A 17,211-nucleotide genomic window follows, 5' to 3' on the forward strand; every position below is an offset into this window, starting at 1 on the left:
TTTTAGATTGAGCAATACTATTTCCATGGAGACAAGCAGGTCCGCCACCAGAAAGGTCACTTAATGTATCTTTATGTCAAAATGTCCCTGCTAAAGTACACAGATGTGGTACTAAATACTAGAAGTACTAAAGTAAAAGTGTGAGCGTTTTGAAAACATCTACTGGTTTAGTTTGTTTTTAATTATTATTATTATTTTGTCGCTTAATGTTTATACTTGTCCCTATCAAATAAATAATACATTAAAAAATACAAAATAAACAGTAGACAGTAGATAGTTTAGTAGAATAATTCAATTTTCAAACTCTTTAAAGACAATAAGTGCAGATTCAATCAAAGTCATGTCATGAATTAAGATATTTACAAGGAATTATAATTTGAGAAAAAATGAAAAGTGATTAGGACCACCAAGTTATGTTTTGAGATACATTAACTTACCAATTGATGTGGCACAGCGATCGTAGTGACGCGGGCAGTTCCATATCTGTGAGCAGGAGCCGGGATTCACGCTAAAACATGTCAAACATTGCAAACTGCCCACTGAAAATAAAACAGAAGTGATTATTTTCATCATCATTTTGTTCTTTTTGCACAACCAGTCATAGAAAAAATACTTACCCCTTGGCAGAATCATGCAGTTTATGATTACAATCACAAAAAACCTCATGTTAATACACAGGCACCGAACACAGAATAAAAAAAATAAAGCTTTGAGAGATCTTTGAGGAGGTTATATAGACTTTGGCTTTAGCCTAAGTGCCATTGAAGTGGTCTGAGTGCCTAGGCGTGTCTAACAGGAATCATAACTTAATCATACCTTTTACATACAATTAATCACAGGTCTGTATGTTTGAAGTACTATAACTTTCTTTGTGTGATTGTGTGATCCAGCCACGCCCTCCTATTCTGTTGGAGGAGGGACTGTCCACACCTTTCCCCACACTGACCTCAGTTTCGCCCTGAAACTGTTTACATACATGACTTGAAGTTACGTTGCATTATCATTCATTGTTTTGATTAATTATTCGTCTGTCTCACAGAAGATAACACTATATATTTTTAGCATGGTCCTTCAATTTTAGGTCATCTGGATTCAGAATTGTTTAAGATCACTAATCATTTATAAGTAGGGGAAAAAAAAAAAAAAGTGTGTTTGTCCATTTGTCTTGACAGTGTATGACATGGGCTACAACTATATCAGAGATTTTAATAGTCGACAAGTCAGCAATTATATTTTTCGACCAACAATTGTGCCAATTTCATTATTATTATTTACTAATGTTATTATCATTGTTTAACAAATTTAAACCATTTACACTTAAAGATGCACAACGTAAAAATATCAAAACAATAACACAAAAATATGCTGTCTCTTTTGAACATCTGACAGAGCATATTTTTTGTGCACGTTGCTGTATCACCACTGTTCAATGTACAGGCCCCGCCCCCTGTATCATAAGGAGGGATCAGGGAAACCTTCAGTCTTGAGAGTTATATGAGCTCAAGATAGCTCAGGTGTACAGCCCCTCCCTCCCCCACCTGTTTACGCCCCTCCCCTACCTCTCTATGTCCTACAGATAGTATTGAACTATTAGTGTAGTCAGCAAAATATCCTCATAAACGATCAGGGATTTATTCCTATTAATCATTGGAACCCCATAACATATATTTTTGTTGTTGATCTTTCAATGCTTTTGTTCCCAAATTAATTGAAAAAAAAAATCTCCATGAAAAAAAAAAAATGGCCTCTGAGTTTAGATATATTTATTTTGTCTAGATTTACTTTATTTACTTTTGAGTTGACTTATTAGTGCATAATTGGACAGAGGATTTGCTTGAAAAAAAAAAAAAGAAAGATAAAAACGAACCATATAAGGTATAAATCTGCACTAAATAAACATAATGAAAATGACCAAAATTACTTTGCAGTCAAAACACAAATACATGTGCATCCTTTATTAAAACTCTTACTAAACTGTCACTATAACTATGTTCCTTGCAGTGCACAAGCAGCCACCTCTCTTTACCCTCGCCGATGTCTGGCAATAATGAGATTTGCACTTTAAATCAGATAAAGTGGACTGAGTAGTTCTGAATGTCAGTCCACCAGATTCTGCATCTTGCAAGGCATCTTCAGTCTATTCAATTTTGGAAAATACTTACATTTCCTTAAAGCATATTGAGCAACTAACAGATGTAGAGGTTCAGTCCCAGGTTAGAATACATGTATTACTATTTTCTAGCTTTGGTAAGATAAGATACGTGTTGCAACACAAAGTAGGTACAGAAGTAAACAACAAAGAACAGATAACTTGGTGAATTGGCTTTAGAAGACATTTAGTTACATGGTTACATTGCACTGTAATATATTTTGTTTTGAACAGAACCAACAGCTGGACTAAGTGCTGGACTATAGGTCACTTCCTGTTCCTGAACAGTTGAATTGGAGCCGGGATCTTGATGTCTTGTCTTCTCTCCAGCCTCTTCTCACATTCGATCAAATAGTTCACTCCATCAACCACCGACTGCATCAGCTCCACCTGCCAACACAGTTAGAATGGCATCATTTACTCTAAACACGTCTTATGTAGAATTCATGGATTTAGAAGTTTTGAGATTAATATAGATTGGGTTTATTTCTTATATTGCTATATTATTAATACATAATCTGTATTTGTTACATGTGAAGCATAAACACGCAACACATTATTTGTTGAATATCAACACTTTTGCAATACTTCTGTATATATTCCATTCAACCTAATAGTTCTTTTCCCTCCTAAAAGTGTGACAAAGTAATATTCTATGTAGGGCTCATTAATGTTGATCTGTCTTTACTCTCCCTGGTGGATGACAGATTATAGTGATAAGGCGTATTGTGGCTGCTTTACGGTGACGGGTCATTTGAGAGCAGAGAGAGAATTAAAGCCAGTCTACACCTGGTCCGCTCCTATACTCTTCCCTCTCTTCACAGGACGTCCTACCTCAGAGCGGCCCAGGCGGTCCAGGTTGGAGATGTCGAAAGTGTCTCCAGTGGCTGCAGTGTCCACACCTCCTGTGCCCCGTTTCTGAAGCCTCAGGTTTTCCAGGATCTCTTTGAAGCGAGGGTCCTACATCATACTCAGTTTTTGTTATAATATGCATTTACATCCATGAATAATAATGTATTCTTACTGCCTCCTTACCCTGCTGAGCATCGGGAGGCGGATGTGCACTCCAGCCCTCAGGCCTGTGCCCAGATTAGAGGGGCAGGTGAGAATGTAACCCAGACGTTCATTCCACATGAACTCCCAGCCACGCTCCTGGATCAGATGCTCCACCTGAAGCAAACATCATGCCAATGCTCAGCTGGGACTTAAAGCTATTTTATGTAGGATTTGTTATTTCAAATTTTTGTGTCCCCAGATACGAGGTGTTCAAAACTATTTTTTTTTTACTGATTATGATTGTAATGCTGATTTCTTGAATATAAAAATATTGGAGATCATTGTTGATGTTCTAGTTCTCAAGACAAGTCTCCAAACATTCAGAGGGTTTAACCTAAAATGCCTCTCTCTAAACTGACCAGTGGTTCATGACCCCCATAATAATAATCTTTGGCATTCTCGACCCCCAAACACGTAAAAGGATTAAGTAGCCTCATTTTTAATGTTTGATATTATTTTCTGGACATAGGTCGAGAAACAATAATTTTCCACTGCATTTGAAAATCTTGTTTAAATGTTTAAGATTATTGCATAAGATTTAAATGTTCCCTATGTCGTCTGGGGACCCCCTGAAATCATGAGCTCCCCATGGGGGTCCCAACCCCCAGGTTGTGAGCCACTGACCCAAACCCCAGCACCTGCACCAATCATGGATCAGTGCTAGTGCAGCCTCTGCAGAGCAGTGAGACTGGAAGTTCTGAACTGAAGATGAGACCTGTCCATAAACTGCGAATGTGAAAAACTTGCATCTGTCCACTTGCCCTGACAACCCTGTTGTGATTGTAGAATAGTTTTTTAACCAATAGGAACACTTTAAGTAGGCCTCTATACAAACCTGCTTAAGACCTTTGCAGAAGCGTTCAAACACTCTCTTCATGTTCCCGCCTTTCTCCATGGAGATGATCCGAGCGTGGTCCTCCTCATTGATCCAGACCAGAAAGTTCTTGTCATTGTTATGCCTGACACAGAGGCAAGATAACAAACAATGACATGTGATTCATACCTCACAAATTGTACAGTTGTTACAATGGCGTGGTTTGTTATTCTGAACAGCTTCCCCAGAGAAAATAATAATAACCAGTTAGAACGTACCAGATCCCTCGAGCATCCGGCCAGTCTCGGGCCATGCCCGCTGCTATGAGCAGAGGAGACACTGGTTTGTCAAAGAGGAAGTGCTCCTGATGCAAAAGGGCACAGGGCATCAAGATAACAATCAAGACATAGAATGGAACTGGTTCAAACTCCCCATTATAAAGTGTCTCTGTGCACATACATCAATGAGCCGCTGCTGCTCCAAATCGGTCATCTCTCCCAGGTTGTAGTAGCGTCCAGCGAGGTCGCCCTGTAGCCCGGACAGAGCAGCCACCACCACATGCTCCACCTCGCGCCGCTCTGAGCGTGTGCAGGCTGGGGGCAGGCTCAGCCCACGGATGCTGCGGCCAGTGCGCACGCGGGACGACAGCACATAACGCTCATCAAATATGGCTGAGGTCAGCTGGAGATAAGATCAATGAATGTCATAGAACCACACATGTAATGGACTCAAAACAGGACATCAAACCTTGCTGGCATCCAGGTCAGTGGGGTGCTTCATTGTATGAGGATCATAGCCATTGTGTCTGTCTTTAATGATGAGGTCAAAGAGCTCTGCAAATACCTGTGGAAATGATCAAAAACTAACACCATTGTGGGAGCGGCCATTGGCAGAGAAGCTAACACTTCTGTAAGTATTGTTTCCTGTGATAATGACAAACTCCACCTCGTAGCTCTCCTCATCTCCGGCCACCATGCCCACAGTCTTGATGAAGGGGTGTCCTGGGTTGTCCACTCCGGTCTGGATGCACTGGTCCAGGCTCCAGTTATTCGGTGTGAGCTTGTCTCGCAGATGAGCATACACTGAAGGGGTCAGGGACGATGCCATGCAATTGTTGTGCTTTTTCAGGTATGGAAAATCGGCACTGCACAATAATAAAATGAATATAAATGTGTGCGTAAAGATATACTTTTTTTGACATTATGTTTAAAATGTATATGTGAGGGCCCCACAGAGACACACCTAGGCGGGTACAGCCTCCTCCTCTCAGCTGCAGCAGCTGCAGTAGCAGCACTGCTTTTTGTCAGCACGTATCCAGAGACTAAGGCTCCAGCTCCCACGCTGGCCAGCATCAGAACAGTGTTTCGGCCTGACATCATACGAGTGAAGGATTTTGCCATGGTTACAAGGAAAGGTGAGAGCGTGAACTGTGAAAATAAGCCAAACAATGACATTTTCTTTATTGCTAAAATATCCAAATATGTCAGCATGTATGAGCGCGCGCATGCAGAGAAGAAGGCCTATCAAGTTTAAGGAAGTGAAATGCAATGCAATTGGCTTTGATTAAAATGCTAAACTTCATATATATCATGACAAAAGTCAACGTATTGCAAGTTATCTTATTACAGATAAATATGTATACTTAGTCAATAAGTTAGTAAGTTGTCTTATTTAAGTATGTGTTGCTGGAACAGAACTCTAGGAAGACTGATATCAGGAAGTAAGAAGTGTATCAGTGCTGCTGAAGCTATAGACTCTAGAAACATCATCACTCACCTGTTTGAAGAGATCCACTGCGCTCGGAGAGAGAGGAGAGACAGAGAGGAGACAAGACACACACTCGGATTAGTCTGCACCGGTCAACTACGATACACACAATTCTCTTTGAACTGTCACAGTCGGTCTGCCTATCCCTATCTACAAACTACAGTCCTGATGAGAACTGTCATGTGTGGCCTTTATGTCTGGACTTCTGTTCTCTCTGTGCGGTGTTCCCCAATATCACTAAAGCTGCAGTCAAAGATTCAGAAAATCAGGTTATATAGCATGTCATTATAGCTTATATTGCGTTTAGCGAACTTGTTAATTGGCTTTATACCGTAAACAATGTAAAATTTAAGAGTTCTAAAACAAACAAAATATGTATTTTTGTTTTTGTATCACGTATTACAATTAGAGGAAACCTGGAATTAACTTGTTATGTTAACTGCAAATTAATAATGAATAACTTACAGTCAGTGTTTGGAAAATAGGCTAGTTGCTAAATAAATTAAAGCGCGACCGCCTTCACGTGTTTGATCACAATTGCCCCGACACTGCATTCTCTTAGACTTTATTCTCTTAGACTTCATTCTCTTTGACTTTATTCTTTAGATTTTATTCTCTTAGACTTTAGGCTAAAGTCTAAAGAAGACTCGAACGTTCCATGGAATGAATTCCATTCCATGCTTGAGCCAATTAAAGCCGCGCTAGCGGCGATGATGGCTCTCACCACCCGCGCGACCGTCGTCGTCGTCGTTTTATGGCGGTTGGTATTCAAGTGTTACATTACCGCCAGACTTTATTCCTTAGACTCCACTCCGTCTCGACTATTGTTGTTGTAGTTGTTTTGTTGCTGTTGTTGTTGTTCTATGACGGTTGGCATCCAAGTGCTACACCACCGCCAGACTTTATTCCTTAGACTTTATCCAATAGACTCCATTCTTCAGTTCTCCTTCCACGTTTTGATCGCGATCGCCCCGACACTGCATTCTCTTAGACTTTATTCTTTATTATTTAGACTTTATTATTTAGACTTGATTCTTTAGACTTGATTCTTTAGACTTTATTACACAAAACACATACGAAGACGAAGAAAAAGAAGAGTCGGGTCTGCGCTGTGGGCGGTCTGGAGAGACAGGAGAGGGCGGAGGAGAGTGGATCGGTGGTCGAAGGTGTTCTGGATGGCGTGGAGGAGCAGCCAGAACTGCTCGTGCCCGGAAACGTAAAAAGTCCCTTAGCTCGTCCGAGGGTTCTGGGAATGAGCAGCAGTATGAGGCTGAAGCTATTGATATCGTGCTAGTGCATCCTTTAAGGAGTGGAATTCAGTGGCATTGTCAAAGAGCCTAACTGTAGCTGTGGGAGTGATCAAGAGTGCGAGTGTCCTTAGAGATGGCTCGCTGCTGGTCGTGTGCAAGGACGCGGCTCAGCAACGGAAGGCGATTGGAACTAAACGTCTGGGTGGAAAGGACATTCTTGTGTCTGATGCTGAAAGAAACACAGTCAGAGGAGTTATCGTAGGTGTCCCTACGGCGACGTCTGTGGATGAAGTTAAGGAGAATTTGACTGGAGCTAAGGTGGTGGACGCTAGGCGGTTGAAAGTGACCCGGTCTGGGGTAAGATGTGACAGCCTGTCTGTAATGGTAACACTTGAAGGGAGGTGCCTGCCTAGTAAGGTGTTCATTGGGTACATGTGCTATAGCGTCAGGCCATATGTTCCACCGCCCCTGCGTTGCTTTAAGTGCCAGCGCTTTGGGCATATTGCAGCGGTCTGTAGAGGGAAGCAAAGATGTGGTAAATGTGCAGGAGATCACGAGTATGGGAAGTGTGACGTGGGAGCAAAACTGAAGTGCCGTAACTGTGGGGAAGAACATAGCTCTGCCTACGGGGGATGCAGGTTTAGCAAAAGAGCTGCTGAGGTGCATAAAATAAAGGTCTCTCAAGGTAGGAGGAATAAAGTCTGGCGGTAATGCAACAATTGGATGCCAACCGCCATAAAACAACAACAACAACAACAACAACTGTACCCCCTCCTCCCTGTACCTCCGTCACCTAGCAACAGACACCCGCCGCTAATGCTAACGCTAATGCTAAGACCGCGGCATGAGAGGAAATGTCCCATCAAAATAAAAGAGGAAGAGGAAGTGAAGGCATTAATTGCGCTTCTGCTGGCCAATAGTGAAAAATATACAATATCTGTAATGCACTTTTTTTCATAGCGTCTCGAGGAGAATATAATCCATGAGTTTCAAACAAATCAGACAATGTTGAGTTTTTCACACAATGGGTAGGGGGCGCTAGAGAGTAAATTTGTTACATGGGTATTAATTATTTCCAATCAGACCATAAAAACGCATTAGTGAGTGAAATATGAGTTCCGTAGATCAATTCCATTAAGCGTGACTTGTCCTTGAAAAAACAGGAAATTAAGCCTTTTTTGAGGGCGTGTTACGCGGAGACCGTAAAGAATGTCAATTTAAAAAAAAAAAAAAAAATTACATTTCATGGGCTTTAGATGCAAAAAGTGTTGTTTAGAGCTCGATCGGACGAAAAACGTCCGTAAGTACGATTTAGAAAAAAAAAAAGTCAAGTGTGGCGGTGCCACTTTGATTCAACATGGCATGTAACTTTTCCATTGGAGGGTCTGCCACCCCCTTGTCTGAATAGAGATGTTTTGATGCTTGTTCCAAAGTAAAGTATTCAATTTAAATGTGTTCAATTACATGTGATTAAAATGCTGATAAAAATGTATCTTACATCTGTTGCGGCCATGATTATCTTATGTTGAACATTAAATGTGATTTGACATCCACTCGCCCCTTTAGCACCAGACTGATGTTTCCATGGGACCAGCAGCAGCAGCAGCACTGACAGAATCTTGTTAATGTGATGATTACGTGACTCTTATTGTGAAAGACTGTGTGATTTGTGACTGAGACTGTAAATAGTATAAATTAAATGAATTATTTAGTCACATAAGCCATAGTACTGACCTGCTCTCTCCAGCAGGGGGCAGACAAGACTCACTTTATTTCACAGAGGCCACGTGTGACTGTTTGGCAATCAATGGTTTGGCCAGATTATGACTCTCATGGGAGAAATGTGAAACATTTGTGCAAGTGCCAAGTGGTCTACAGATGCGACTTAACCCAAGGCTATAATCTCTCATATTTACATTTGTTCAACCCGTTACAAAAACGTCCTGAACTGGTGGCTCCCTTTTACTCAACTGATTTTGACATCTGTAGAAAATGTAGGCTAACTGTTAACTATGTCAGAAATTAATAATAATCTAAACCAATGTTGTTTCACTAGCAAGGACCACGACCCCAGATACGATGCAAGGTGTTTATTGGCAGGGGAGAAACATGAACAACACGAATGTACGAAGTTGATGCCGTTTTGGGTCTTCTTGCGATGAGGGCTGAAGGCTCCCGGGCCTCGATACCCCCATCTAGGAGATACATTAGAATAGTTTAAAGAGGGTGGGAGGGAGGGGCACGAAAATCACGAACACAGGTATGTGTGTGATCTGGATGATTAAGTAGTGTAGCCGCAGGAAGGGGCGTAGGAAGGGGCGTGGTCCTGCTCCCGAACTTAAGATAACAAACTTATCTCCATTACATATCTTTGATATGTCCAAGATAACAAACTCAGATTAAAAAAAAAAAATTGTGACATTTTCACCATCTCCACCTGAATATATATATATATATATATATATATATATATATATATATATATATATATATTATTGGGCATTTGTTTCACATTAAGCATTTTGCTCAGAACTGAAGTGGATCAAGAGATTTAAGCAAAAAAGTTTGAAAAAGAAATTATTTGCTTTTTGCAGCAATCAAAAAAGTGGAATAAAAGGGCGTCGTAAATGTGGATATATAAAGGGGTATTAAAAAAGATAAAATTCCCTCTTTAGAAAATATGGGGCAAACCAAAATCATCCAACTATGTCTAATACATTAGAAATTGTGGTCAATTTAAGCGTGAAAACAGTTCCCTCTTTACTAAAAAAAAAAAAAGAAAAGAAAAAAAGTGTGACTACTATAAAACATATTTTAGAAAGGGCCCAAAAGGAGCCTCACAGTGGTGACTTAGAGAAATAACACTTCCACAGAGACATAAGGCGTGTTGACTTTATTTCTCCAGCTCCTACATGAAAAATGCAATCACTTAAATAAACAAATAAATAACACACATTCAACAGATGTTTTATAAACGAGGCATTCTGTAACTAACAGACAGCTCATTACAGACGTGGGAACACACTCTGGACACAACAGTTCACAATATTCTCCAATACACCTGTGCATGTGGTTTGATTTAGTGGCACTCTTTATGAGGCAATCATGCTCGAATGTTTTAGGCCTTAAGAGAGTCATTGACAACAGAGACAATACAAGAAAAGGATAGAGAAAGTACAGTCCATTCATCACACAACATGTCACAGATGTGTGCATGCAGGACATATTTCAAATGCTACATTTTTTTTTCTCAAAGTTTGAAACAGCTTTTTCATTTATTTTTTAATGTACTCCAACAAGTTCCTAGCCATAAAACGACGTGGGATGCAAAATTCAACCTAAAAGCAACACGATAAAGCGATCAATATTTACAGCATAACCTTTTATAATCACTAGTAATACAAAAATAACATATGATAAAATAAATAGCATGGCAATAAGAGTCATTCTCGAGCAAAGCTACATGTGGAAGAATGCAGGACCTGTCCAGCCTCTGTGTCCAGTCCACACAACTGAGCACACGAGCAGGAACCGCACTAAAACTGCACAAGCTGTGAGGGCGACACCACACCAACAACATGCTACTATGACCTATGACCTGTCTTATTGTTTTATCGACCATGACCAGGACCAGGAGTTAAAACCAAGAGAGTACAATCTAGGACGGACGGCGGACTCTTCAGGGCGTGTTGCAAATCGAAACGCTGACCCATAAACTATTAGAAGGCACAAAAATGCATTACCTTTAACATCATTCACGTTATTTTTTTTTAGCATTCTTAGGTAAAAAACAAAAACATCGAGCGGTCTAACGTATTTCTGTTTGTTCACTATGTAACAGAAAGCATATCCAACACTGAGGATACAATAGAGGCATAGACAAGTGTAAGTGTAAGGCAGAATCAGGGTCAGGGTGAAGGCCATGTGACCGGTAACATCGTGAGCTCAAATCATGCGAGCGCGTCATCGAGACAAAAGCGTGTTTGGGAGACATGCTTTGAGTAAAACGTGATGAAACAGAAACGCACAAGCAGCCGAACAGAGACTAACGCATGCTATCGAAAAAACTGCTCCGGCCCGCGCTGCATTTGCTACATCGGTACAATCCATAGCTTTGATCGATTCCCGCCTCGCAGTCAGCTAGCTTTCTCGATCTGGCTGTTCCACTATCCGTGCAAAGCAGCGTGTGTCATTAGTTTCAAACCGTTTCCTGCCAGCTCCATAATATCTGTCATTTTCCTGCTGTCAAAGTGGTTCTGAAACCCCCCCGGACCCGGCTGAATCTCAAATCAGCCAATATCGTCATAACATCAGTCTTTCTTATCGTCCTGTGCACAAAGCTGTCATAACTTTGCAATGCTCTTCCATCTGCACTGATGAGATGAAATGGGCATGTTGCCGTAGGGTCCACGGTTGACCGGCGCACACTGGCCAATAACAGCCCCTCGCTCAAGCAGGAAGCCTGGGCTCGATCTTCAGAGAGAGGTCATACAGTGTGTCTTCATCCATGATCAAAGTCTTATCCAGCAGGTACTGGGTCACCTGCAGAGACACAACGCATAGTCTTCAGCCCGCTGCCTGAATATTTCATGCGTTTTATTGTATTGTATTATAGTTGGAGTATGATGTGTGTGCTGTACACTGTGGTTGAAACGAAAGTAAAAGCTTGATTTGAATTGATGCTAAAACTAAATGTCAAAACTTGGTAAATATTAATGCGGAGGGAAAAAAAATCATGAGAAGTAATTGACTTTTTGGAATTTTGCTCAGCTTGTATTAATAATGCAAAAGAAAAATATGTCCAACAATGGGACTAAACTTGAATATGTTTACATAATGTTCATGATTTAATTTGAACCATTTTCTGCTGCTGTTGCCTTGGATTTCATATTTACTTTGTGCTTTGCCGTCTAATCTCCCCTTGTTTTAATTCTGTTTCTTGTTTCCAGTTGGTTTATTTATTCAATGTCTGTATTTGTTTTTCTGTGTGTTTATTTGCTCTTTCTTCTGACAAATTTGGGATAACCAGAAATGAACAATAAAAATGTATCACACAAAAAGTATAAATATATTTGCAGAACCGGCATTTTAACATGTGTAATAATGCATTAAAATCACTTTAAGCTGTAACATTTTCAGGACAGCAGGACAACACATCGCTCAAACACATTAAAACTCTGTGGTCATGTTTTACCAGCAACTTTCTGTTCCACTGTGAAATTTAAGTTTAGTATTGTTAAAAAATGTATAATAAAAAAGCAGTGGGCACCTTGGCTTGGTGCTCTATTCTGTACGGAGTCTGCTGGAACTGTCGGATCTCTCGGATGATATGGGAGATCTGAGGAGGACAGACGCACAGGAGTTATGTGGGACTTCTCTTTTTGTATTCCTCCAGACAGCTTACCATTCTCATCTTGGAGAAGTTGACGAGACCCTCTTCGGTGAAGTTAGGTGTTCCTTCCTCAATAAAGGCCAGATCGGTCAGATACATTCCCAGATATGGCACACAGGGAGGGTTGCAGCTAAAGGACAGCGTAAAGGTCAAAGGTAACGTTAACATTGTCAGGTCCGATCGCTGTAACGTTCGTGTTTTTTTTTTTTACTTTTTTAGCGTTTCCCTCAGATTTTTGAAGCGGCCTTCAGATGACACCGTCTTCTGCAGTTTGTCCATCAGCGCTTTAGTCTGAAAGAGAACACAAAAGACAGAGCCATATGTAGAACAAAATTACACAAATAATAAAGCGATGCTATTTTGCAGTTTTGCTTCACATTAGTCACTCTACAGTTGGGGACAGATATGGCTGTCAATCTCCGCCCACCTGTTTCCTATTTCACAGACATAGATAGACATAGATTAAATGTATTCTATATTTAATGCTGCTGGTCGGCTTTTAACTGGCACCAAGAAACAAGACACATCACCCCGATTTTAAAATCTTTGCACTGGCTGTCGGTTTTGTTTCGCTTTGATTTTAAAATGATTTGATGTGTTTTTAAATGTCCCAACAGCGTATCTCTAACTGCAACTTAACTGCACTTTAGTTCAATGAGTCGTCCAACCTGTACACACACCTTTTATATTATATGTACTATATTTAAGTCTTTAACTATCTTTGCTACTTGTTATTATACTGCAATGCGTGAGCTACAGTACTGTGTCCAAGTAATTCCTTTAGTGGATCAATAAACTTTAGTCTCAGTCATACATTGGCAAGCTGGGTGAAGAATAGTATACCATCACTTACTTACTTACTTATATACTTACTTACTTACTTACTTACATATATATATATATATATATATATATATATATATATATATATATATATATATATATATATATATATATATATATATATATATATATATATATATATATATATATGTAATAAGACAGTCACTCCATCCCCTGAGCCACTGTCGCCCGCTTAGTTTTGGCTATTGTATGTATAGTAAAGTATATACACATAAATAAAACGTATATATAACATGATATACATAAGTTGTATACGGCACCTGCTTGCTGACTTTGGCCCAGGTCTTCTTCAGGCGGTAGATGGCGCTGCGGTTCAGGGCAGAGGTGATCTCCAGGACGCCGTTGTAGTTGTTGAGGCAGCGGCAGATGTCGGCCACGGCCACCCACTTCTCGATGGAGTTGGCCCTGGAGCCGACGTCAGTGTGGGTCATGATCTGAGACGCCACCAGGTTACTCATCTACATGCACACATACAACATCAAAAGATTATCTCGGGTGTTCAGAGGAAAGAGCCAAAGTAGAAGTGGAGTTCCCGAGCTCACGTCGTTGAAGTGCTTGCTGGTTTTCATGATGTACGGCGTGCGCTCCGTCTTGTCCACTTTCATCCAGCCCTGGCCCAGGAACTCTCTGTTTATGACCAAAGAAAATCACATTGTTGTATTGTGACACATGTCCGCCACATGCTTGTTTCCATGGAGATGACATTGCTCGGCCTGTTTTCTTTATCAATGAAAAAAATACGTTTCGCTTTAGCAACAAGGGCAATGCCAAAAAAAAAAGGATGTCAGGGACGAAGCCGACCATCAAGGACTGAAATAAGTGTCAATGGAAAACCCTGAACATAATGGACAGATTTGCCAGACGTGGGACAGACGGGAGGCAGGGGGACATCTGCCTGACTAATATTATATTTCTGGTTTATTCTTTGGGCTACTCTTTTTCTTTTTGAGTTTATATTCCTCGCTCTATTCTCCACGGATCTGACCTGTAACTGGTGGCGTCACCTTCTGTGAGACATTCTAGACAAAAACAAAGCAATAACACCTTGACGGAAACAAGCAGATAGCAGATCCTACACCAGAAAAGTTACACAGTGCACCTTTAGATATTGATGGTATCAGAATGAGAAATATACTACAGTTACAACACAAAGTACCACCAGACATCGTGGTGGGCAACATGATTATAGAAAGAGCCTTATAATAATAGCAGTCATTCCCTGCACACTGCTGTTCACTCGCGCCACAGTCACATAGTTTGACACGTTGTATAATCACCTGAGCTTCTATTTTAGGCCTTACCACTTTATAAGTGTGACATAAGACCCACTCCTGTGTGAAAAGCAGTTACAGTTTACTATCGTGACTAGAAGGATTACTTTATAACCCCTATCTCATCAGAGGTGGTAAAGTAGCCAAAAAGTGCTACTTAAAGATAATGTTACTCAAGTAAAAGTACAAAGTAGTGGTTCAAGAAACAACTCAAGTAGGAGTAAATGCACGAGTAACTGTCCGGACCTAAAATCTGATTTTGAAATGAATGTTTATGTATTCTGAAAGACAAAAAAAAAAAAATGAACGTGCAACATCTGGTATTGCCCAAGATAGACTCAAAAAGGACAAAAACTGTACAATATCTGAAGGAGCCGAGAAAACAACTAAATGTTCAAATAATTTACAACATAATGCTTTTGTCACTTGTAGATTTACTCAGAGTGGGAAAAGAAACAGAAACTTTTACTCAAGAGTTCAATTATTATTCAATTATAAGTACAATTACCGGTACTTCAAGAAGTTAAGTAGGTGTGACTGATGTGAATGATGTGAACTGGTACTTCCTCTGTCGGTCTTTGCAATAAAGATTCAAAGAATTCAATGAAAAATGAAGAAAGAAAAGACAGAAGAATAGTGGATATGAAAGAAGAGACTGACTCGTAGGGGATGCTCCTGAAGACAATGTGGTCCAGTAAAGTCACTTGCTCGGCGAGCTCCATCGCTGACAGAGACTCAAAGCACTCGGCCTTGGGACAGTCCGCCTAAACTCACAGACAAAGCCGACATGTGCATTGGATCAGCAGCACACAGTCCAGTCAGAAACACACAGATGCTCACACCCAGGCCCAGGCCCGCTTATAAATATCTCATCTGAGAGACTATGACAGATATGCTTTGTGACAGCGGCCCCTCGCTGCAGGGTTAAGGGCCGCAGAGGTTTGGACACTGAGTGAGAACATCCCTTTGCTGTTTTTAGCCACTTGTTTTATTTGTTTATTTGTCATCTGCATCATCATGGACTGACTATAGCTTAAGATCGATCTCACCATCTGTAAGATATCCTCGATCCTCAGCTGGGCCTCCTCCATCTCATCCTGAGAAAGGCCACTGAAACATACAGAACTCTGCTGTAGACATTATTTTGTAAATAGATAACTCCTAAATGCACATGTACCTAAGTATGTTAGCAGTGGCTTTCCTCTCCTGAGGCAGCAGGTCTGGGTCACGAAGAACCTCCTCCAGGAGACACACCACAGACATCTTCAACTCAGCGTTCATCTCAAAGTCCTAAACATTCACAAAATAAGATAAGATAAGATAAGATAATCCTTTATTGTCCCACATGGGGAAAAACGAAATAGACCCTGATATTAGCATTATCAAACAAACTCAACAAGAAAAGCAACACTTATTATTATACTGTATTGTATTATGCTAAATATAAGAGTTATCAAAGAATGACACTATAAATACTAAGACTAGACACTCGTTTGACCAGGGATTGGAATTGTAAACAACTATGATTTGGTGATTGTGGGAGAAAAGAGTTAACTGTAGAACACTACATGAGTGTATGTAAAAAGGGTGTTTTCTTGTTTGTTTGTTTGTTTGTTTGTTTTCATTGGTGTCTCAAGCTGTTTCCTTAGTATTGAAATAGAGTTGAAAATCGAGACCACACCCACTTCCTACATGGACCTGAGATAGCGGGATTACGCTGGTCTTATCAGAGTATTGCGTTGTGTACCATGAAACTAATGAGGCCCACTGGCTCCAGAATTTGCTGAGCGCTGGTTCCTGGATGAACCTGGATGAAGTCTTTCCCTGCACGTGTGTCCCTTTCGTCTCCGTTTAAAGGTTGGTTAACAAGCTCTTTGCTCCTCAAGTGAGTGGGCGCGCTTTTTCACCGTGGCCTCATTCAGTGTTAATAGACCAATTAAAGTGGACCTGTCAACACAGCGTTTGGTATTATTGAAGAAGGAGCATAAAACTAATCTATAGCGTTGGCTCGGAGCGCCATTGGACAGAAGACAGGCAATTATCTTCATGTTCAATTCATTACAGGCAACAGCGGCTGCTCAGTGGGAGTGTCCAGTGTAAAAGCAACGCACCAGAGCGAGAAGAAAGACCTCACTGATGAGACCACGGAGTGTGTGATGAACACGAGCTCGCTCTCTTTCTACCTCAATCTCTTTTTCTCTCTTGCAACCGCTTTCTCCCTTTATCTCACACAAAATCTCTCTTTATCTCTCGTAATCTTTCTTTCTCTCCTTCACAATCTCTCTCATGATCTCTCTCTTTCTCTCTCCTCTCACAGCATCTCTCTCTCTTTCAACCTCTTTCTCCTTCTCTCTCCCTCGTAATCTCATTCTCTCCCTCACAATCTCTCTTTATCTCTCTTTCTCTTCCTCACAATCTCTCTTTATCTCTCTTTCTCTTCCTCACAATCTCTCTTTATCTCCCTTTCTTTCCCTCACAACCTCTCTCATGATCTATCTCTCTCTCTCTTTCTCTCTCCTCTCACAACATCTCTCTCTCTCGTTCCCTCTCGTCATCTCGCTCTTACATACAATCTCTTTCTCTCTCTTTCCATCTCTCTATCACAATATCGCAATCTCTCGCCCTCCCTGTATCTCTCTCTCTCACAA

The 17,211-nt window shown here is 40.7% G+C and overlaps 2 protein-coding genes across 5 annotated transcripts in view; both read right to left on the reverse strand.

The window, feature by feature from the left end:
- Window positions 1–2,311: 2,311 nt before the first annotated feature.
- On the reverse strand, window positions 2,312–5,459 carry LOC140347055 (creatine kinase U-type, mitochondrial-like). The gene is made up of 9 exons (XM_072433381.1): window positions 5,262–5,459; window positions 4,965–5,163; window positions 4,767–4,862; window positions 4,479–4,700; window positions 4,298–4,383; window positions 4,041–4,164; window positions 3,185–3,319; window positions 2,984–3,109; window positions 2,312–2,539 (listed from the first exon to the last, which is right to left on the reverse strand). The coding sequence occupies exons 1-9, from the start codon at window positions 5,417–5,419 to the stop codon at window positions 2,417–2,419; spliced, it is 1,269 nt and encodes a 422-aa protein (XP_072289482.1). The 5' UTR covers window positions 5,420–5,459; the 3' UTR covers window positions 2,312–2,416.
- Window positions 5,460–9,906: 4,447 nt separating this feature from the next.
- Window positions 9,907–17,211, reverse strand: part of rasgrf2b (Ras protein-specific guanine nucleotide-releasing factor 2b) — a 37,489-nt gene continuing 30,184 nt past the window's right edge. For all 4 annotated transcript variants that reach the window (XM_072432641.1, XM_072432642.1, XM_072432640.1 and 1 more), the window contains 9 exons: window positions 15,741–15,853; window positions 15,613–15,673; window positions 15,224–15,327; window positions 13,835–13,919; window positions 13,553–13,750; window positions 12,640–12,719; window positions 12,441–12,558; window positions 12,306–12,374; window positions 9,907–11,578 (listed from right to left, as the gene is read on the reverse strand). In XM_072432641.1, coding sequence (XP_072288742.1) covers window positions 11,486–11,578; window positions 12,306–12,374; window positions 12,441–12,558; window positions 12,640–12,719; window positions 13,553–13,750; window positions 13,835–13,919; window positions 15,224–15,327; window positions 15,613–15,673; window positions 15,741–15,853 — 921 coding nt within the window. In that variant the 3' untranslated portion in view covers window positions 9,907–11,485. The remainder of the gene's footprint in view (window positions 11,579–12,305; window positions 12,375–12,440; window positions 12,559–12,639; window positions 12,720–13,552; window positions 13,751–13,834; window positions 13,920–15,223; window positions 15,328–15,612; window positions 15,674–15,740; window positions 15,854–17,211) is intronic.

Source organism: Eucyclogobius newberryi, unplaced genomic scaffold, assembly GCF_026437365.1.
Source record: "Eucyclogobius newberryi isolate DKJ021-1_F unplaced genomic scaffold, fEucNew1.0.hap1 SCAF_6, whole genome shotgun sequence".
NCBI lineage: Eukaryota > Metazoa > Chordata > Actinopteri > Gobiiformes > Gobiidae > Eucyclogobius > Eucyclogobius newberryi.

Coding starts and splice junctions, on each gene's coding strand:
- LOC140347055 (XM_072433381.1), bottom strand. CDS start 5,419: ATGGCAAAATCCTTCACTCGTATGATGTCAGGCCGAAACACTGTTCTG. Junction 3,110..3,184: donor GCCTCCCGATGCTCAGCAGG/GTAAGGAGGCAG, acceptor AGTATGATGTAG/GACCCTCGCTTCAAAGAGAT. Junction 2,540..2,983: donor ACCGCCTGGGCCGCTCTGAG/GTAGGACGTCCT, acceptor CTGTGTTGGCAG/GTGGAGCTGATGCAGTCGGT.